General features: G+C 40.2%; 1 protein-coding gene across 1 annotated transcript in view; it reads right to left on the reverse strand.

Annotated features, from left to right (window-relative positions):
• Nucleotides 1–23,670, reverse strand: part of snd1 (staphylococcal nuclease and tudor domain containing 1) — a 141,254-nt gene that overhangs the window by 13,841 nt on the left and 103,743 nt on the right. Inside the window, exon 18 of the mRNA XM_043238015.1 lies at nt 10,598–10,739. Coding sequence (XP_043093950.1) covers nt 10,598–10,739 — 142 coding nt within the window. The remainder of the gene's footprint in view (nt 1–10,597; nt 10,740–23,670) is intronic.

The raw sequence follows: 23,670 nt of genomic DNA on the forward strand, positions 1-23,670 counted from the left end.
TTCTAATGAGAATGTCCACTACAGATATTTACTTTTTCCCCGCCGTACTCTTGTAGCCGTTCATTCACTTTTCCCAACAACAAGAGCAATCAGCGTAATCGCTGAGGTGTGGGTTTGCTGGGGTACGGAAATGTGACAAAATGGCCCCACAGTCAGGCATGAATAATGTTGCAGGAGCGCAAAGCTGAGGGAGGAAGAAAAAAAATAAAAAATGAACGAGAGCTGTAATGTGCGACAAACACCAAACATCCCTCCAGGAAAGCTGTTAAAATAAGCCAACTAATGGGCCTGTCTTAAGCTGCTCATTCTTGCCCCCACCCCCACCGACGTCATTGTGGATTTTATAATTGTTTTGCTAGCATCAGAGTATCTGCATGCATTAAATGAAAAGACGAGGATGGAGAGAACAGAGAGAGCGTTTAAAACATGTAGAGTAAATCTACATTCAAGCAGCCTTAAGCCTGCATGCGGCTAATTAGCATGATGCCAACTCAAACAGAGCAGTGTTAGCATGTGAACGTATGTTTGTGTACGTGTGCAGGGGGTATTTAATGGCAGATTTCCAAAAGGGGTGTGGCTTAAATGCTCTGTTTAATTGGCTAACCCACCAGCATCCAGCCTGCTAAACGGTTAATTAGCACATATGGGAAGACACATGCGAGTACACACACACACACACACACACACACACCTCTCAGCTGATTCTCGCACAGTAGAGACATTAGCGGTGTTTTGACGAGGCAGCAGTTTTTGAGAAGTTAAGGGGGAGAACGTGGCTGTGTGACTGCGGGTAGAGTAGCGTGTCAGATGACAGCTGAACGTGCAGCCTTGATTTATTAAACTAATTTAAAAAGTTTTGCATTTTCTTCCCAGGCAGCAGGGCAGCGAGTGTGTGTTTCCCCAGCTCCGTTCATCCATGCCCCACTTCCAGCCCTGTGAGAGCTTGCTAAATAATAAATAAGGAGGGGGGTGTCCTCCGTACGCATTATAAAGGTTTAATGGAGGCAACGCATTTAACCCAATTAATCCAAGAAGCACTCAATTAGAACGCATAGACTGGGCAGAGAAAAAGTCTCTATTATAGACAATGGGTGCTAATTAAAACAAATGCACTGGCTTATAATGTGTGTCAAATAATGCAAAACTCAATCCAAACTCTGCCGAAGGGATCATTCATTCAAAATGAACATCCAGCCATTATTTAATTACCCCGTGTCATTTTAAAACAATATGCCGTGTGAAACACTGAAGGAGAATCACTGAAAAACCCTCCTCCGTAGCTCTCAAATCAAAAATGGCTTTAGACATCAGTTTTCATGCTTCGTCGACTGACAAAACATGACAACCAATGACGGCAATAATGTAAGGTGGCAAACATGACAGTTTTTAGTGAATTAACTAGGCCTAGTTAACCTTACGTCTAGCAGCCACACAAAACATTTTGAATAAAGCACAATGACCAAATTCTCCTTTGGAGTGAACTGTCCCTTTAATTCACATCAGAACGGGTTAAACAGACACTCTTTTAAAGCAGAGCAGAAATTGCCTTTTCAAACATAAGTCAATGAAATCAAAATAAATAGCATAATTAATATTTAAATGCACCCGTATCATGCACATAATTTTATTTTTATTAATGCGAGCACATTAAAAACATTAACTTCCCATCTAACTTGCAAGAGCATCTCTCCTCAGACTCTGATGATATATGAAAATGACAACAATCTAATGATCCAATCAAGCGCCGACCTACATTTTTTTTCTTGTTTGAGAAGCTGTTTCACACATCACAATAAAGATGGAAAAATTGTAGCAAAATCTGTTTTCGTGCCAACTTGACAGAACCACACTAATTAGATACATGCTTTAGTAAATGAATATGATTATTTGTACTTCAAAAGTACACGACACTACCCTGTGGTGGGAAAAAACTAAATACACCATAGTACTTTGTAAAATGGAAACTTAAAACTCTTGGGGAGACTTTGTCAACTTAAAACTGAATTACTGTTAACATGTTTTGATCTAAAAGTACGCTAACAAGACCTGCAGTGGTCCATATGGTGTGGGTTCAGGTGTTCAGCCCTGCTTACATTCCCTGTATGCTTCATTACATCCTCCTCGGCTGATATACTGGAGGATATAATGAAGGATTCAGCTTTAATTACGGCGGGGTCAGGTTCTCTAGCGCCTACTGTAAATCTGCAACACTCCCCTGACTGTGTGTGAGCGTTTTCAGCGCATCGTGCTTTGCACAGAGCTAGCTCCCGGTCAGCGTGTAATGTTAATTAGCACGAGCAGAACATGTCTACGGATTTGGATTCACCTCCTGCTCTGAAGAGGGACGAGCGAGAGTTACAGAGGACATGAGGTGGAAGCTCACAGACGAGCCGGAGAGAGTCCACTAAGAGATGAAAAGTTCCCTGTTCAGATAACACAGCGAGCAGAACCGTCAAGGACTCTTAGCTAATGTAAATGTTTAATCTCCCAAGTCAAAGGTACTCTGCATGAAAAAACGCCTTCCTTTCCCACACACAACAGGGTTATCTTTTTGGATTTTAAATAAGTCATTTAAGCACATACATGCATGCACATAAAAGCTGGAAATATATAAAAATATTTTAAGATATTACTAGATCTACTACCATCATTTATTTTATATTCAGTTTATAATAATCATAATCATCGACATGCATGTCCTAGAGTCATGTTCTACATATATAAGACTAAGAATTTGAAGTCTTGATATAACCAGCACACCATGTTTACCTGTTGGTTCTCTGACAACAATAATGTCCATAGTCTGTCCTAAATGCCTGACCCACTGCTGGAACCGTAACCGCATTTCCATTTTACCATTTCGTTGAGCCACTGTCATTGTCACTTTTTTGGTGAATAAAAGACTTCCAGGCTGATTTGCGAATATTTATAAGTATGTAACACAAATGTGAGAATCTTGTACGCGGGAAACAGGTTTATTTTAATGGTCTCCATCTCAGTTACTCTATATGGATGATTCACTCCTCACACATGACACACTGTCTTGACATTACAAGCTATGAGGGATGAGTGCTGCCTGTATACCCATGGCATAGCTGCAAAAAACACTATAAATATCCCACACCTGCGTACATTTGCATTGGAAAGATGAATATGTCGTAATCGCATCTGGTGGGTCAAACACTTCCACGGCTACCTCACGTTTCCAACAATGCAACCAAGCAAGATCAACCTCAGAGTTTTACACCATTTGAAAACAACAGCTGGAGGAAAAGAGGAAAAAATAAAAAGGTTGATTCCACAGAGATGGGACAGCATTTCAACAAATCCCATGCTCACTCCTTCTCTGTAGCCCATAATTAATTGTGTTTACTAAGGCAAACTTATTTACTTAATTGTTATGGCTCATGCAAGGGTTAGGGATTTGAAATAAGTAACTCATCTCACATTCTCATGCCTTTTTCATGAGAGGTGTGCTATTACTTTTGAACGATCGGAAAAAATCCAATTGGCTTACACTGAAAAAGAGGGCTACTTTAATATCAGAGACAGGGGGACTTCTGAATTAAGTAATAACTAGGAACCCCCTAGAAACCACCCTAGCAACCGCACAAAGTACTAATGAACACCTTGGCAACTCCACAGAAATGCCCTTCTTAAAATGTGCTGCTATGGCTGTAGCTGAGAGCAAATATGCAAATGCATGGAGAAGAGTGATTAGACCTAATATCAATGTTACTGCGATATTATTCCACGAAACGATTCCCAGAGGGAACAAGACTAAACAAATGAGACAATACTAATACTGATGTCTCCAAATCACCACATTAAACAGAAATTTAGCTACTATTCCGAAGCATAAATACTGCATGTGTGTGAATCGCACAAAAACAGCAAATAAGTCATAATTCAACCCCCCCCCCAAAAAAGTCTATAAGTTTAGCAGAAATAAATTGAAGCCTATTAATAAGACCATTAAGACTTCCTGCACTTCTTCCAGAAAAGAAAATCTTGTTGTTACTGCACTGTATTCCTCTAAAACCACTATATTGTAAAAAAATATATTTGAGAGTAATCGGAATGAAAAACATTCAGTGAAAAACTTCGCCTGTGAAAATGTTTATGCAATAAATATTGTTTGATCATAAAAAGCCTCCGTTTTCTTTGAGCAAAATGTTATTTTCTTTTCAGGTGAATACCTGTACATGCCATGACACGCAATTAAATGATGCAAAAACTAAAAAAATAAATCAAATATCCTAATATAATCCAACAATAAAAATAATGCATGAAACAATTTCAAAACTATATATATATATATATATATATATATATATATATATATATATATATATATATATATATATATATATATATATCTCTAGTTTTATATATACACATTGTGTTTTAAAGTTTTTTCCTGCTTAAGCACACACACTCGCAAATGATCCACCCTTCTCTCCAAGCCATTTGCAGTAACGTCTTTATCTCTTTCAAACAGTGATGTTCATTCCCTCTTTTCCTTCCTCTCCAGGTAAAAGCGACAGCCCACGCCGAGCTTAAGGACAAAGCCACATTTCACACTGACACTGGGGCGGCACGTGGTGACGTGGGCTGGCCCACCTGCCCGCTCGTCTCATTAAACATTCATTGGCGGGTGGACGGGGTCCGTTCTGCAAGGATAAAGGTAGTATTAAAGAATTTCACCTCTCCTCCCGGCGCTCGTGATTGACTCCGAGCGGGAGACGGGGCAGACGAGGCCCAGTGGGGGTGGGAATGAGGAGAAAGGCAGAAGGAACGACCTCAAAGAGAGAGAGAGAAAAAAATATCTACAGCCTCCTACAGCTGCTTGTGCTGTTACATTAGGTAAAAACAAAAAGAGAAATATAGCAAACGTGGACACACGTAAACCAGGAATGCACACAAAACAATCCCAGGGTTGGATAAAATGTGCCCCGTTTTGGAGAATAGACGGCACAGCGGTGTCACAGCAATCAGTGCCCGGTGCTAAATTACAGCTCTGTGATTTCAAAGCCATTGTGAAGGGAGGGCAGGGGCAGCATCTGCGTCTTTTGCCTTCCATCACACAGGCTGTGGGTGAGACCCTGACTCTGTGCTTTGATTGCAAGTTTCCAAATATACCCAGAATGCCCTGCTGCGCTCCAGGCTTGGAGGCGTGCAAAGCACCTTTATGGATTCTGCCTTGTTAAAAGCGGTCATGTTAAAGAGGCAATTTGGTTACCTGCTTCGCAGAACATCAGTAACGCTTCATAAAGCCAAAACCTGTCTATGAAAGCTGCATTTGTTGCAATTACATCATTTGTTATGCTGAAAGTAGAGCAGCAGAAACTCTCCATTCTTCTCTAAATACTCTATAATCACATCTCTTCAACTCCACAAAAAATCTCGGCCCATTAAAAAATACATATATAGTGTTGTTCAAAAATTTGGGATCGATACTTTTTTTTTTAATGTTTCTTCTTGAGTTCATAAAAATTTTCAAGGCTGTATTTATTTGATCAAAAATACAGAAAAAAAACTTCAGTATTGTGAAATATTACCAATTTTAATTCTTGAAAATATTTTTGTGACGCAACTCCGAATTTTCTTTCATAAATAAAAGGTTAACAAGAACAGATTTTATTAAAAATAAATATATTTTCTAACAACGCAAGTCTTTACTTTCACTTTTGATCCATTTAACATCCTCGCTATATAAAAATTTTAAAAGAATATGTACTGACCTCAAATTTCTATTACAATATGCAATTATTTACATGTATATATTTAATTATATATATAGTATATAAAAAACTATTTTATTCCACACACACAGAACTTAGACATAAAAGACAATTACCTAAAGCTTCTATAAAAGTAGAGAACAGGGTTTCAGGAGATGTTCAGACTACACTAATCAAGAGTGCTTCACACTGCGGCTCACACCTTCACGCCTAGAGACTCCCCTCCACTGCTGAAATCAATACAAAGTACCGGCGTTTGCCCCCCCCTCCTTAATTAAATCAATATCAAAGCATCGTTTCCAGTCACTCCACTTGTGAAGCGCAACCAATGAAAAAAGAGGATGGCTTTGCAGAAGACCAGCAGCAAGGTGTGAAATGGATGCAGAATGTTGTCCAGTGGTGAATGTTTACGGGAACAGTGAACACAAATGAAGGCGAAGCTGGAAAACTACATTTCCCCCTGCGAGGGGAGTGGGCTGGCCTTCATTAGGTATAAAACAGCTGTTGCGTGTAGGGGTGAGCGGTGGCGGATGTGTATAAACTGGCACCTGGTAAGGGATCCACTCAAGTCATTAAGCTGTGTGCCAGAGACGGCCCCTCTACCCCCACCAGCCAAACTAATACCATCACTGCCCAAGACACTCATGAACCACAATTACCAAACAGATGTACAGTATCTCAGTGTCTGTGCTGGTTACAGGCAAGTAATTGACCGAAGGAAGATGAGTGGGGAGGACCCAACTGCAGTTCATGGAAAAAACTAAACAAAACACTACAAGCACCACATTCAAGATGATTTGTAAGAAGAATTTCTTTTAGCATGACACTAAGATAGCAAAATAATAATGAATTTAATTTTAAAATATTATTACCCTGTAACTCAAATGACATGCAGTGAATTTATAATTGACATGCATATACAAAAATGCAAATCATAAATGTAAAAAAAAAAATAAAAAAATAAAAAAATATTATATAAAAAATATATGAATAAAAAAGAAAGAATAAAAATGTATATATATATATATATATATATATATATATATATATATATATATTAGATATTATATAAGATATATTAGATATATATTTAAAATATAAACAATACTATTTTAATGCCTTACATTAATCTAGGGCAGAAAGATTTTACCATACAATCAAACTGTTAAATAGTAAAATAAATATTTATTATAATTTATTAATGAAATTGACATTCCAATTATTACTATAAAAATGGTATTAATCTAAAAAATGGAAAGAAACTACATTGCTGTTGCACAGTAGTTAGCTTTTTTTTTTTTTTTTTTTAGATTATTAATAAAAAATATAAAATTCAGGGCAGAGAAAAAAAAAATTCCAAGACAATTTTTGTTTTTTAATTACAGTGGTCAAATTCCTTAGTATTTTCATGACAGCTCCAGACAGTATCAAGTGCTGGGAAAAATAAAAATCGCATTAAAAAAAAGACGGGAGACAAACCTGCCATACATAATTACACTCGCAGCAAATTGACACGTAATTATACTCCCAAATATCTACATTAGGTGACAAACCCATCTCTGTTCTGAATTACTTTCCACCAGCTGAAGACAAACAGCAGCTAATGTGCCTGTTACAGACGTGTTTGCTGACGCTAATGCCCAAACTAATCTGTCAGTGCGGGTAACCGAAAGTGTTCATTACTTTACCGAGGTTTCAGTTACACAACTGCACAGCACCCCCACCCCAGAGAGAAATTACACGCGGCCTCTGGAGATACACGCAGACGTTCCTTTGCCCAAGGAATTCCGTTTCACTACTGATCCCACACTTTGAGTAATTAAATCTAACTAATTAAAGAACACAGAAAAGGAAAAGAATTGATAGAGACAGCGAGCGAGCGAGAAAGTGCGCCAGCCTTTTCCCTGCTCTGCATGGGGTGCTGGAAACCGGAGATGTTATCAGGCGATTTGTGGGTGTTTAGAGTCTTTTAAATGAAGTCGTGAGCTGAGATCATCACAGCACCGGGCTGTGCGTTAACCGCAGACTGCGCAGTGCTCGTAAGAGATGGCAGCTTCAGCCCTGTGATGCCACAAAATCAATCAGAGCTGTTTATTTTCACTCGACACGACTGTGTAGCGGCCCGAGTTTGAGTCACGCGGAAAAAGAACTGTGCAGAGGTTACAGACGTGTTCGGCTTTTTGATCAAACCTTGATTCGATCCGTTATTTACACTGACACGAAGACAGCGGCTAAACGCACGTTGCGGGCATGTGACTGGATCGAATCGCAGCCCGACGAGCAGAAATATTACATGCGACTCTCCAGAGCTGGTTTGAAGTCGTCAGAAGCGTGAACGAAGAGCAGCGTGGCTCTGTGGATCGTGTACTGATTAATGCATGCGCTGCCAGTTTCAGAAAAACAACCGCAAAATAATCCAAATCGAATCTAAGAAGCCGAATTTTTTTAAAGCAAGTCAGCGCACTCTGCAACCGCTTCGGTAATGAGCTACTATTATCTGAACATCAGATGGTCAAATTGCGATCCATTATGATCAGTCGGTTCTTGTCTGAGCTTCAGAATGCGATTGCTGTTATCCTCTGTAGAGATAAAGCGTGCAACGTTAAAATAACACAGAATGACTTCTTTATTATGGTAATAATAAATAAATGCAAACAAAATAAAACATTCTCTCCTCTCCGTCTATCTATAGCTTGGTAAGTGCTCTCTGCACTCATGAATGTGGACAGTCCTCCATTATTCACAAATCATACCTTCACTTGAACTCCTGCGTTTTCATCTGATCTCACGGTGATGGCCATTATCTTTTAATAACGTTTGAATTTTTGACATTCAAATGATACGAAACCCCAACGCTCCTTTCCGCAAGACCACCACAAGGGAAGAAAGTGGAATTATTAGATGCGAAATTTGTAGACATAAAAAGTTATGTCATAATCAAAAGGCTCGTCTTCAAAGTGTTTATGAAAATCGTGCCCGCCCTGTTCGAATTTTCCTGTCTTTCTGAAGTTACTGTGAGAAACCGGTAATGAAATTGCAAAGCGACTGGCTTGTAGGTTTTTATAGGGCTCTGCTTTGAAGTGCTCTACAAGGAATGAGACCTCCTTAACGCAGTTTGGAGAGAGTGTGAGAGAGAGAAAGAGGAATGACTTTCAGCTGAAAATAACAATCCTGTTTCTCTAACGAGCACATCTCTCTCTCTCCCCATCTCCATTTCCAATCCTCTCAGTGGAAAACATTGGCCAATTAAACAAGGGAAAAGATGCACACTTGCTGGTTCATCTGACAAAAAAACAACAACAAAAAAGCTAAAACAGTGCAAAGCTGCAAACATACTGCATATTCAGCTCAGCGTTTTCCCGTCTTATCTCCTTACACTACTTCCTGTTTTCTATCTAACGTCTCCCTTCGTTTTTGCACTATATTTGCTGTGACCTGCTTTTTTCCTGCAGCTAACCAGATAACCTGAATAATTACCTTACAAAGAGCAGAGTGTGTGTGTGTGTGTGTGTCTTGCTGCTGGTATTCATTGGTGTGATGGTTACTAGACGTGGCACAGCCCGTCTTCACTTCCTCTCAGGGCAACCTGCAGGGGTTAAAGGTCATCTGAGGGACTAAAGTGATAAATTGAGGGTGGCCAGAATCTCACCCTTATCTCTAACATTTTCCCTTAGTTGTTTTTAAACGCGTTTTCGACACCTGCAGGTCTCCGAGATGGAGTTATTTGAAGCCAAACGGCACACGCTAAAAGCGATAGGATTGTCACGCTCCTGGCAACGCAAGCTTCAGATTTATTGTGAATTAATGCTAATTAATTAATTTGCGAATTAAGACGCATTAAGAGACAAGGGAAGTCAATTTTATGGTCCTGCCAATGAAGTCTGCCACCGGAACATGCAGCAAGACCCTAATTATGCAACAAACAACAGTGCGCGTGCATAATTAGGATCTTTTTTCTGGTGTGTGTGTGTTCATGCGTATACAAGACATGAAGATATGAATGGAAGAGAGAAAAAGTTTTTCTACTAAAACAGCTCTTTGAATGCGAGGATGGCTGCCCTATCATGGACTAGGCCACTACCAAGGGTGATTTAAATATCATGTTTAATGACTAGTTGCCATCACACTGAGCAGAGATCACTCAGGGCATTCAGAGGGCAATACACACAACCTGCAATGTTTCCTAACTGGAATTTGCTGGAGCAGCTACATTTAATAATCATCATATCTGGAGTCTGGAGAAAACCCTTCAGGTATAATGTCATAATCATGCCTGGTTGAATGCGGAGTTGGATTAGATGCCCATTAGTATAAAAGCCTGAGAGCTTGTCATCTAAACATAACAGAGATGGCTAATTTAAATTATGCGATTCAGTCGTTTTTTTGCTGCTGACCGTTTAAATCAGTAAGATGTTACGTGTTAGCATTCCTATTTACAACTGCAGAATGTCACTTAGTTGTAGATATCTATGCATTTTTTTCTTCACTTTAAACCAATCACCTTACAATCATTAATGTCATTGCTAAACATGAAAATACAGACTGATCCAACAAGAATATACACAAACTCTTCACTAGCAACTATTTTGAATCATGACGTCAAATACAAAACTTATGATTTTTATAATGCATTAGCAAATGCTGAAATTGACATTAAGATAATTAAACGCTTAAGAAGCATCGTTCATTCTTAGTTCATGTTAACTAATGAACCTTATTGTAAAGTGTTATCAACTTGATAATATAGATGATACAGATGATATCGATATTTTAGAATGGCCGTCAATTGGAAAATGATGCTTTTTGCTTGTAGTTACAGCAAGTACCAGCAGGGACTAACTGCATGCACTCACCGGTTTCCACATCCTGCGCGTAGAAGTGCAGTCCATCTGTGATCTCGGTGACATAGACGGCTCTGTATTTCGCCACACGTTCCTTCTCCTCTGTGACCTGAGCCACCTCTTCTTTTGGTTTTTCTTCATAATTGGCCCAGAGCTGTTGACAAATAAAAACGTTTTCCAGTTTAAACCGGGATCTAAAAATGACCAATATACCACAGCTACATACTGTAACATTTCATTTATTAAGCAAATGGGGTTAATTTTAATTTCATCTTCACTTAAACCTATTAACACCTCACATCTGAGTGGTTTAATCCGCTGACATCATGTGAACACAGCGTTTGTTGATAATCCCTTCACATTCACATGACGGGTCGGTAACCTGTTTATCCACCCGTGAGAAGGTCACAATGACCTCTGCACTTCACAGATGACAGGCGGTATTGGCTAGATTTGAGCAACGCCGCCAGAGATAGAGGGCAGCGAATCATGAAGCAAGAGAGAGCTCATTAATACTTGTGGTTGCTTGCGGATTTCAGCAACGTGCCAAAACTAAGGACGAGAAGTTCTACTTCATCAATGCTTTATGAAATGTCAAGAAAAGAGTCCCTGTGTGCAGTCAAAGCAGTTTGTTTTGCTTACTAAGCGCTGAAGGTTGAACCTATTACGAAATACAAACACGACAAATTAACAGGCTCTTACGCAACCGCCCCGTACTTCAGTTCGGAGGCTTTATTAGCAAATGATGTTCATCAGCTATTGAAGTTTTCCCCGTTATTCCACAATTTTTTTGCTCTCCCAGAGAGCAGGAGGCAGCTAATTACAAACCAGACTTTTATACGCGCTTCCTCACGGTGCTGGTTTTAGCTAATTATGTCCACCAGGACTGCGAGGCCGACATTTACAGGCCAATTTCACCACCAGACTGTGAATTAACATGATGTATGTAAAAATACAGCTGGTGACATGCAGTAAGCCTCGCAAACCCAGCCACCAAATGATAAACTACAGGGTCAAACTACCCAATTACATCTGATTATTTCCCCCGAGGCGTGACAAAAACAAGGGAACATGGTGGGAAATGATTCCTTGGGGAAAACGCCGGGGTTAATGAAGATTTAAACACAGCAAACCACTCCGCAGCAAGGGCGCTAGTCTAACCCCACTACCCACAATGCCCTGGCACAGTAATACGAAGTTATAATCAAACCTGGAGGACCAATCGCAGTCACCCAGTTTTGAGTGTCAACACTCGTTACAGTGCCGACTGTCACAATGTCATTTCTGGCACCGCTGGTCAGCACAGAGCCCGAGCTTCCTGCGGCCACGTGACCTCTGACGTGCGACGTCGAGGCAAGAGCACTTGAGACACGCGTGAGCTGGCGGACGTATGCAAAAAAAACCCACTCTCACGTATCCTCCGCTGCAAAAGCACAAAAGAAGCCACAAACATACACAATGACTCAAAGAGACACACTGCACCCTGGGCAAATGACCTTCTGTGAGCAACCAACCATTCTTGTTTGTTCCACATGAGTGCAGGTATATGACTGCTGCTGGGCGGGGTCATGAAGAGAAAGGATTTGTGATGTATTCTGTCATTGAGCTGCCTGTGGCCTAAATCCATAGCAATAAGCCACAAAAAACAAGTGTGACAGAGTGAGAGACGGGACGAGTGAAACGACAGCTTTGTTGCACGCTAGCCGCAATCCTCAAAGGACAAAAAAATACACATTAGCAGATCCACAGAAGCAGGAATACCACACACCAACATGGGCTAATGAGAAAGTCTCAACACCGATTGGATAAATCCAGTTTGAAACTATGGTAAAATTAGGATAAACACCTCACATATTCAAAATGCACACAGCAATTTCAATTGCTACTCCAAAGACCTTATATTTATGCTAATTAAACTGTTCCACCTCATCTTCAACCCACCATAAACTAGTTCCTCCTCAAATGTAGCTGCCGTAACAATTCAGCTTGTCTAATTTCTAAAGGGAGTTTAAATACAGTTTTAATGTAAATTATACATAAATCCGATAAAACGTTGTAAGTTGGACCTAAATATGACACAGATGATACATGTATACTGAATCAAGTCAACAGTAACCAAGAGCTGGCAGTTCCATAATGAATGAGTAGTAGAAATGTTACACTAAATGTTATCATTAGTACAATTCAAATCAATTCATATAAATTCAAATTAGACTCTTTTCCACCAGCTGACGATACTAAGCTCTTTCACTTTACAAAAGAAAAGTGAATTCATCCCAGCCCACACAGAAATATCAAATCAATTTTGCCCACTTTATGAGGACATTTTTGCAGATAAAACGGGCAAAGAAAGGCTCGTCCAAGCTGACTCTAACTGAATGGGGGTGAATGATAGAGAATAATAGTTGAAATGTTATGATTCTATACATTTTAATAATCACTAATAATAGTAATTGATTAACGAGCATGGGTGTTTTTATTCATAATAAAAGTCAGTTGAGGTTGTGATTTATCCACATTGAATTGTTTAGAACATGATTTTGGAAATCAGGCATGCTTTCAACTGGCTTATTGCTTTATTAAGGTAACACATATTGGTCAATTCTCACTATTAACTACTTGCTGACTAGCATGCCTATTATTAACATGCTGGTTCTTAGCAGTACTTATAACGCACATATTCTGCATCCCTAATCCCACACAAAACAAACTTAACTACATTACGAATGAATAAACAACAAAGTTAAATAACAGAAAGAACTGGACCTTAAAGTAAAGCTTGACCTTTATTATTAGTAGTATCAGTCATTGAAAGCAGCGGATTTTGTCAATAGTATGTTAGTGTGTCTGTGCCTGATGTGTTGAGCACTCAAGGAGAGGTCAGACTTCTCTTCAGGGACTAAAGATACAGCAGAGTTACATTCATAAAAACTGCCTCTCTCACACACCGAGTTCAGGGGAGGGGGCCGTTCCAAACGCTGATGAAAGGTGACAGCGTGTCAATTCCAATAGAGTGTGTTCCGCCCAGCGAGAGCGAATCCCCATCAACACCCAGAGTGCATACACACAAACACACAGGGCCCAAGGGAAAGAAGCAAACGTATAGTCCCAGTTTGTACCGGAACACACTGAACTTTACCTGCCAAATTAATCTACATCCAAGAGAGTTATATGGATCAAACACTACAGCGAGCCAGGGAGAAGAACTACAGTACCCATAAGTCACTGCACTCGAGGCAGGTAATCAGCCTGTCTTTTTTCGGCAAATCAAATCATGTAAAACTTGCACTAAATCAGCTTTTTAATAAGGGCTTTCATTTTGTCACACAGCCATCTAATAATACTTAAAAAAACAAAAGCCATGCTTATTATTAATCAAATTATACTTGGTAAATCAATTTAGCATCCATTATAGTCATAATGAAGGCACCTTTTGATATAAAGTCTCATTAATTCAAGAGATGCCTCTTTCTGACACTTCTGCGTCAGAAATAATAGCACGGCACACTCACCCAACACACACAAATGTCTTTCACAAAGTCCACTTAAACTCAGGAGCTGCTGCATAAATTGGATACTTGGAATACTAAGATGTGGGAGAAGAAAAAAAACAAAAAAACTTGTCAGCAGCGTGCGACTCAAAATATCTCATTTAAGAGATTCACTGGCCATTAAAAAGCACAGCTAAAGCCAAAACTTCTATTTTCTCTCCATTCCAGGACAAATACTGTACAGGAATAACCAGATGGTTTAATAAAACGCAGAATATCTGAATGCTATTTTTTTTGATGCAGTGCTTCAGTTCTTCAAAGTGAAATGATTCACATTTCTAAAGAGGGACATACTTCACTAAATCTGTCTAGCAGTCTGGAAGACTTGGTATTCTACTGTAATACTTGGATAAAAACACACTTAAGAAAAAAAAAACACTTGTCCACATAATATCTTTCCTATTTTGAGTAAATAGCAACTGAGTAAAGCTGTATTCTAGAAACATACAGTTATCACATTTATCAGTCTATACTGGTTGGAAACACAGATGGTGACTGGGATGTGGAGGCTGAAGGTCAAATTCATCTTCAACAGTGCGTCGACGTTTTACAATAGAATTATGTGCTTAATAAAAAATAAAAATAAAATAAATGGTGATTCTCGCAGTCTACCACACTTTGAAACTGCTAAATATCTACCAAGGTTATCTAGGAGGACAAGAAAAAGTCTGCAGATGGATTTGAGGAGACACACCCCCATATATCCTCCCCCAATTTTGATTAGGCCCCAAACTCAGCCGAGTATGTGGGTTATGTATTGCTGGACCGTATAGGCACTACAAGAAAAACAAAATGGTAATCTGAGAGGTGGGATACATCATCAGGTTGTTTTAGCTGACTCAATTAAGGTCTACGACCCATGATGCCCGTCTGCTCGATTCGTCTGTGCATATTGATGAAGCTATTAGCAGTATGCAATGACTAACAAGACAGACATGCCTTTACGTCGAATGCCTTTTACACCAGAATCTGCAGATTGATATGCTGTCTATATCGATGATATAATGATTCAATCATTGCAGAAATACATTGCAAAAGCAACAACCCTGATATAGATACAAGCACGAGATCGCAAGGGAATTATCCAAGCAGAAAATATCTTGTTATAGTGGTTTTGCACTCCTCAGGAAGACATCACCGATGATTGTTTCTGATTTGACTGAGAAAACGTAAAGTACAGTAAATGAAATGCACCCATTCCCCCTTTTAAATTAATCTATAGTGCCATGTCATAACAAAACCATGAGTCCTGAAGTGGCCGTTTATATTAATATGATATAAAAAAAGCATTTAGAGCACCTTGCTGAATAAAATCATTACATTGGATCAATGTGCCTATTTCCAGTGTCCCTCCTTTAAAGTGCAATGCCCCATTTATCAACATCAGAGTGCACATCTTTTACACACTTCCTTAAAACAATGTGCATTTTAAGAAGCACTATACAAATACAAAAATTGACTTGACACTCCTTAAATATTTAAATAAATGCAGCAAGAGCGTGACTGAATGCAATCATATTCTGTTCGCAACTAAATCGTGAAGCAGATTAGAATGCATGGCACCCTTAAGGTCTGGGGGAAGGAGGGAGGACAAAACAGAAAAAAAAAAGAAAATCAATGTGAAAAGATCCATGAATGACAACAGCACTAAGCCTTAATCTTTTGAACTCCTCTTGATTGACATCTGACGGCTACAACCTCTGACCCCGCACACGCTCAAATCTTAACAGGAGGCTGGATCCAGACACAGTAAATGACAAATGTTTCGCTACAGTGCATACTAATAAGACGTATAAGGGCGAAGTACTAATGGGGTGTTGCACCAACGTACTGTGGCACGGGAGATATTAAATACACATCTACACTACAAATGCATCGATTTCAATGATCACGCCACAGGACTAGACATTCACTGGCCAATGAGAACATTTTAAACCGGCATTTCCAGGAATGCTTTCTGAAATCTAATTAGCTTTCTAGTAAGCTCTTCTAGTCTAAAGGAGAAATTGGAGGAAAAAGACCCACAGCTATATAAACCTGAAGATTTGCATGCCATTCACGTTTTCAACTCTGTGTCTACATCTAGCTGAGGTGTTAACACGAATGCTTCCAAGTGCCTGAGCAATTCCACATATCAATCTTGAGGCATTAAAACCAGATCTACTAGCGACAGCTTACACGCATTTTCCAGGTAAACGCACATCTGTGTAACGAGAAAAACCCCCACACAAACATTTGAAGCTAATTTGACTCTAAACATGAGGGGTAAAAACAAAAAAACAACGCCGTCACTTTTTCTGGTTCAAATGTACTTAAACACATGGGTCCATCCGGTGACAAAGGGCAGACCAACAATCTATCACAAGTCCCAGAGTCCACATCAATCTACTCACAGACAGACTCTGACAAACACATCAACTAAGTGACCTACACTGTCAGCATCCACTTAACCTGCAAACACTGAGCTAGGGCTATAAACTCACTTAGCATAATCACACTACAGTCATCGGTAAACACACAGAATGCTGTAAGCTGGATAAATCCAGCGTTTTCCAACCCACCCAACTTAGGATGGGGTGACTTGGGGTGAAACTCAGAGGGGAGGGTTGTGCGGAGCAGAGGTGGACGTGGAGTCTTGGATGTGGTTACTTAGCAGATAAATTTATGCATTAAAAGTGCCCAGGTGGCATGGCACTTTGGGAATCAACAGCTGTGAGATGTCAGCATGCGGGGAGCTTCTCTTCAGCCTCATATCACAGACAGCAGCTGTTGGGATGCAGTGGCGGTTGCACGGCTTATACCGCGGCTTACACCGCTAATGTCACCGCCCTCCTGTCAGCCGTTACAAACTCCCACCAGCCTGAAATTCCTGCATGGTAAAGGTAAGAAAATCACCAGAAACTCTGGCCCTCGTTGCAGCGGCGTTGGTGTCAGAACGCTTAAACACGAGCTAAGCAGTTTAACGCCATTTCTGTGGGAAGTAACTATGGAAATGAAGCCCCATTTGTACAAAAAAAACAAAAAAAAAAACAGCCTGGTTCTGAGGGGTCTGGCATGCATGTCGCAGCTCCCCACCCGCACAGATGATGCCCCCGGGGAAACACGGCAGCATATGGGGCCTTACACAACACTCAGACTTTCTGCTTCAGTGCTGACTTCACACAGCTATTAGAGGAAGACTGCAAAAAAATGACAGCGCCGTTAAAGAAAACAAAAATGACATGAGCGAAAAACAGTCACCAGAATTATCTGGTTAATTAAACACCAAAAAGCTGACGTAAAGTTGAAAGGATTCTGTAAAGCTCCCCTCCTTCAAAAGTTGGGATGCGACTGAAGTAGCAACAAGGTATTTTGTTCACCGTGTGATGTGCATTGAGGTAAGAAAAAAAAATAAAGAATATGACTTGGTTCTGTTCATGATGTTTAGATTGAAGAGCTTCAGTCGATAGTAAGAAAGGGCAGGTTTAAGTAGACGTAATGATTGGAGAAGTCTGGTAGGCGCAAGGAAAAAAAGTATATAATTTCACTGAAAGATTGAGTTGGAGATCAAAATAAATAACAAACATGAAACACGCATGGACTGTTCACAGTGTACTGAACTCTTGAAGAACGTACCTAGACACAACATTTTTTTTCCCCCCAATGCAAGGAAAATGTACTCTTAGAATCAAATGCACTGGAGGAGTTCTAATATTCCATTCCGAAACAAACCTCCTGATGTTTGTACAAAGCTGAGAAAAATAATAAATAAAAGCCCTCCAAATCAGTATTCATTTGCCGTAAAGACTAGAAGCGGAGCTATTTAAAGCGGCTTATTTCCAGCTAGCCTGCCTACCTGCTGTCTGCCCACACTTCACCGCATGAAATAACCACATGCGACATATGTTTTAATCAGACTCAAGTCATGACAGAGGGCTTCCGGGAAGGACATGAAATTCAAGTGAAGTCTACTTCAGACAAATCCATTTATCAAATAAACCGATAATTGCGTTTATGCAACCCTGGCCTAAAGAGGTTTTATATTTCTCTCTTTCGGTTTTCTTTTGCAAAGGAATCGGCACACACAAAAAAAATGCGTGCAAATTAAAAGCAAAATAATCAAGTTTATTTAACCCAGCATGTCTTGATGCCCGGTTGTCATGGCTACAGTTTATCTCTTGAAAAGCAGCCTCTTCATTTTCTCAGATCGAATATTCCACCTCTCGCAGCTTTGCTCATCGACTCGCTTGCATCTGACAAACATGGGCGTTTAGCTGTCTTTACACATGGAGATGCTGAGGAGCTGGATAGTAAAAAAGGAGGAAAGATGACAAAGAGAGGAAAATTGGACTGACATCGACAGTCACTCTTCAGGGGGACACTTACGTCCTGAAGGAGGCCTGGTAGCCCACTAAAACCAGTCACATCCCACACACACACACACACACACACACACACACACACTCAAACAACATGGCTGGCTGCAAGCCCACAGCACAGATGAGAGACAGAGAGAGAGGGGGAACACTGAGAAAAGGGAGTTGCATGCTGGGAGAGCGAAAGAGAAGCGCAAGAGAGAAAGATGAAAAGAGGAAGTGAAGCCTGAGTACGTGTTTACATAACAGTGCGACTCCTTCAGGGTAGACAAAATGCCTGTCTGTTTGAGTAGAGCGAAAGAAATCACTCTAGAACTCTGCATTCAAATAGAAAAGTGCATTTTAAAGAAATAGTTCACCCAAAATTTTTTAAATGTTGTTCCAAAGCTGTGTGACTTTCTGTATTCCGCAAAACACAAAAGGTATAATAAATAGTGCGAGCTTTCGAGCTTCTGAAATTATACAAAAAACACTATAAAACTATCAAATGACCCATGACTCACGCATGATATTTGAGTCATGAGTTACTGAAAAACTTGACGTCTTCACGTTTTCACTTTGAACACCTGATTAAAAAAATAATAATAATGAATCAGACATTGCTGCCTGAAGGCCAAGGAAAGCTCCAGTGATAAACTCACACAAAGCCATAATTTGGCATATTTTGTGCCCTTGTTCTTGGAAAGATAAGCTTAACCTTTACTTTGTGTTTCACGGAAGCCAAAAAACATGGTTTTTGAAACAGCTGAAGGGTGAATGAATCATGACAGCATTTTCAATTTTAGGTGACCTGCCCCTTTAAGACATTCAAATCATGACCCTTCACTCGGACTCTGATTTACTGAAAACAGGAAGTTGTCAGGTGAATCTGACACCCTAATTTGATTCAGATTCAATTTGATCGATTCTTGATTGAGTTTCCTGTGTGAGCGTGCGGTGCAGTCCTGGCCATGTGCTGCCGTGTTTAATAGAATCGCAGAAGCCGACAGGCTCTGAGCCACTTCCTTTCACTCTCTGCCCCAACAAACACTGACAGCACATGAAAAAGAGCCCACTTGCTTTCCTGTTGAAGAAATGGCTCTTTCTGTCAACGAGCCTGTGGCGTTCTGTAACCGCAACCCAAAATGGCTCTGTGCACAGTCCGGCACGGTCAGATTTATGTCTGGATGTTAAACCCACGGGTCCACGGGGGTCAGGAGGGGTCGTCATGAGAGACTGATGGTCTGGGACAATGGAGGGGAGCTGTGTGTGATTGATGCTGAGGGGTCTTAACGTAACGGCCCGCTACAACTCTTCAGGCGATGGGATGTCAAAGAACGAACAGAAACACACACGCATGAAAGCACCCGAGCGAACAAGTACGCGAACACACACAAATAATACAACTGCCACACTTGCCCGCATTCAATGACAGATATAACACTGAAGCCTTGAGGGAATCACATCAAATACATATGAAATGACAAAAAGATGGGGAGAAAAAGCTAGAACACAATTTTATTAAAAGAATCTTTCAGATTCAAGTAAGGATCTATGGACAGAATATGACATGCTGTCAATTAATATTGACTTTTTTTGTAAAATTGAATAAGAAAAAAAAACATACGGCATATTCCTCCATCTAACTTTTACTGTTCTGGATAATGTGAAACCTTGCTTTGCTTGCATGTATGAAAAATCTCTTGTATTCTTCATTTGTAGCTGGCTTACGATAAAAGTTAAAATGTTAATTATTATTTGTTTGACTCAAATTGTTACCATTTTACCTTATGGTTTGTAAAACTAAAGGTGACTTGTTCATATGTTAGTTACACTTTCTTTTTAAAAATAAAACATTGTATATTTAGTTTACTATACAATTCTGACAATTCATGGACAATTTCTGAAATATGTAGGCAATAGTTAAAGCTAAATATTAAAGTGTTGTGAACTTTATTACAGCAATGCCTGGCTTTCAGATATTCCGCAATTTCTGCTTATTTTTAAAATCTGAGGAAGAAGTCAAGATAGTTTTCCATGGTAAATTGACAGCATGTCACGGATGCTGTTGACGGCACTTAACTTGCATTGAACCCAGATCATTTCTGTAAAAATTCACCCATTACAAACCCATTACCAAATGCGGACTGAGATGATGGCAATTGAAGCCCAGGAGTCGCAAAAGCAATTTTTTTCCCTCGTGCGCAAGATGCTTGCAGCCATTTTGCTTATAAACAAAGCGCAGCAAATAAATCAGCAAACTGAAGGAACAGAAGAGCAGCTTTGCAAGCAGGGAACGAGAGCGTAAAACAGGAGGAAAAATGAGTAGATGCATTTAAAAGTAGAATTGGCAGCGGATCTAAGAATAGCCTCTCCCTGCACTGAGGACTTCGTTTTTTTTCCAGAGCAGGTAATAAAGAAAATTGATGAGCCGTTAGCAGTAGCGTTAGCTGAATCCCCAAACCTAGAACCGCTGGCTCAAACCCGTCTACTGTGCTCTCTCAGGGGTATGTGTGCTCACGACAGAGAAAGAGCCACAGTGACCTGAGAAATAGAGAAGTGCAGGTGGAAAGAGTGAGAGAATGAGGCTTGCTGAAAGCCTAGGTTCTCTGAGGTGGTCTTATCTTGCCGAATAATGATGGGTTTTAGGCCCAGGAGGCTCCAGACGCATTTCTGGACGACGCTGTTGCGAGAAACTCAATACACTTGAACCAAATAAGACAAAAAGCCTCTGAAAATTTGTCTCGGTTTAGAAGAAAGCTGTCGACGAGCTTAAATTGATTCAGGGAAGTTATCACATAAAAGACTCCTCCGTAAAAGCAGCTGTAACGCCGCTGGAGTCTGGTAATGGACCGGGCGTGAGAAGGGTTGAAATGACACAATGATTCTGAAACAAAAAGGACGGTAGTAAACTCTGCCAGCAAGATACAAATATTTAGCATTTATTAGCCAGGAATGAAGGGACCGCCCACCGTCAAAAAGCATCAAAGACACAGTCAGGAGCGTCTGCTCTCCGCAAATGTTAGTGGGCGCGCACAAGAGAAGGTCCACTCTTTTTAATTACTGTCAGGCGATTAGAGAGGACACCTGAAGCGACAGCCGAGTTGAGGGCACTAAATGTTTTGGCGGTGGAGAGTTTGTACTCCCAAAAAGGAGCAAATGTCAGCAGGCTAGAGGGAAATGCCATGCCTGTGTGTGTGTATGTCTAACTCCACTTGGAAGGAGCAGAAATCTCATTCATTGCACAGACTCTCTCTCTCTCTCTCTCTCTCTCTCTCTCTCTCTCTCACACACACACACACACACACACACACACACGAGTGTGTGGATCTCAGAGCTAGTGACTTTTAGATCTAAACACTGCCGAATTTAAAGGACAAGTAGACAGTTTACGTATTCCTTTACTGTCATATCCCTAGGCAGCAGAGACAGAGGGACTTGATTCACTACAATATTAGAATATACTGTCACTGAGTGCAAATAAAAAAAGCCCTTTATTTTTTATAATATAGTTAGAATCTTCTGGAAGAATAACTTGAAACAAATCATGAAGAAATCAGGAATGGGGAACCTGGCTTACTAGTTATTTTTCTCTCTAGAAATCTACCTGCACACCACATCTACTCATTTATCCATCCATCAACCCACCAATTTCTCTCAACTTCCCACCCATCTTTCCACCATCCACAAATTTCAGTAAAAAACTTAAAATGAACTTGTAAGACGGGCTATTGTGTCTATGGCATATCTGTACTCTAAATACATTGTTGTCAGTTATTTGTAGTCATTTTTAATCTCTCGCGTGTGTAACAAAATGAGTCATGCACAGTAAGACCAGGAATGCTTATTAAATTTAACACAACCTATTACGATTTAACATCAGCTTTAAACCTTTCTGCGGACTACCCTGTGTTTCGGATACACAGATTTCCCTTTAAATTTGACTTCAAAGGCTTCTGACATTGCAGAACCAAGAACTGGAAACACAACTGCAATCAACTCAGGCAGAAAAATGTCCGTTCTTGGTCTGCAGTCTCCCTCGAGGGGCAAATGTCTCTGTGCAACTGCAGGGCAACTGTCCTTCAACCTTCAACATCACCCGCATTGGAAATTCCTCAAAAAAAAAAAAAAAAAAACAAAACAAAAAAAAAAGAGAGAGAGAAAGAGAGATCTGCCAGCCATATATGCAACGATTGCAAACACAATCATGTGTGTTCTCTACTCTGCATGCGTATCCAAGCATGTGTTCATCTGCAGTAATGCAATTCACAATGTCATATCTAATTACAGTCTGAGAAGACAAACACGCACACAGCGTGCTTTCCCCATGAGAATGGAACTAGTGGAAGTGTTATGGCTCGCTTTCTGCACGGGTGAACCACAAACCTGCCTAAAAGAGTGTCCGTCAAGAGCCTAGAGGGATATCCCGCAAACGAGAGGAAGAGCGGCCAAGGACACACAGTCAGGGTGACATCTCGTGTTTGCACACATCTGTATGTATGTGTGCCCATGAGCATGAGAAGTGCAGCGTGAGCTAGATGTCTTCTTGCATGTATGCAGATGCCTGACAATCCTGCCTGGATGAGGATGGATTTTCGTGTCTTTGCAGATTGAGTATTTACACGGCCGGTCTGTCACTACATCCTGTCTGCCCATGTATGCACTCTCCGGCTCTCCTTCAAGCTGGCATTGACGTTAAGTGTTCAAAGTTCCTCACGCTTGCATGCCCGAGTCTGAGTGAGTGCAAGAGGAAATGTCGTTGAGGGTCAAGCTGTACTTACAATATCGGGACCAAATAAGGAAAACTTAAATAGAAATATAAAAAAATGCCTTAAATGTACAGTTACAAGAGAGAAAATATTAGTTCATTATTAAAACGTTATCATTTAGCATATCAATAGAAAGATAAAAGTCTGCAGAGGCGAGTTGCAAATAAATGTGACAGAGTGCTGAAACTGCACTTGATTTATGAAAAAAAAAAATTGTGTGGTTTTTAAAGAGCCCTGGCTTGCCTTCAGGGCTCTTAAGAATTGCTTATGTGGTGGTGTGTATGTGTGTACGCAAAGTGTGTGTTAGGAGGAGATGACCCAAGCTCGTTTTCGATGCAGAAATGCACATCTTACATAATCCATGAGATGTATGGAATAGCCCTTCTCAGCTTTTCCCCCTTGTGTGACAAGAGAGATGATCTTTTTCTTGC

The sequence above is a fragment of the Puntigrus tetrazona genome, chromosome 4, assembly GCF_018831695.1.
Source record: "Puntigrus tetrazona isolate hp1 chromosome 4, ASM1883169v1, whole genome shotgun sequence".
Lineage (NCBI taxonomy): Eukaryota > Metazoa > Chordata > Actinopteri > Cypriniformes > Cyprinidae > Puntigrus > Puntigrus tetrazona.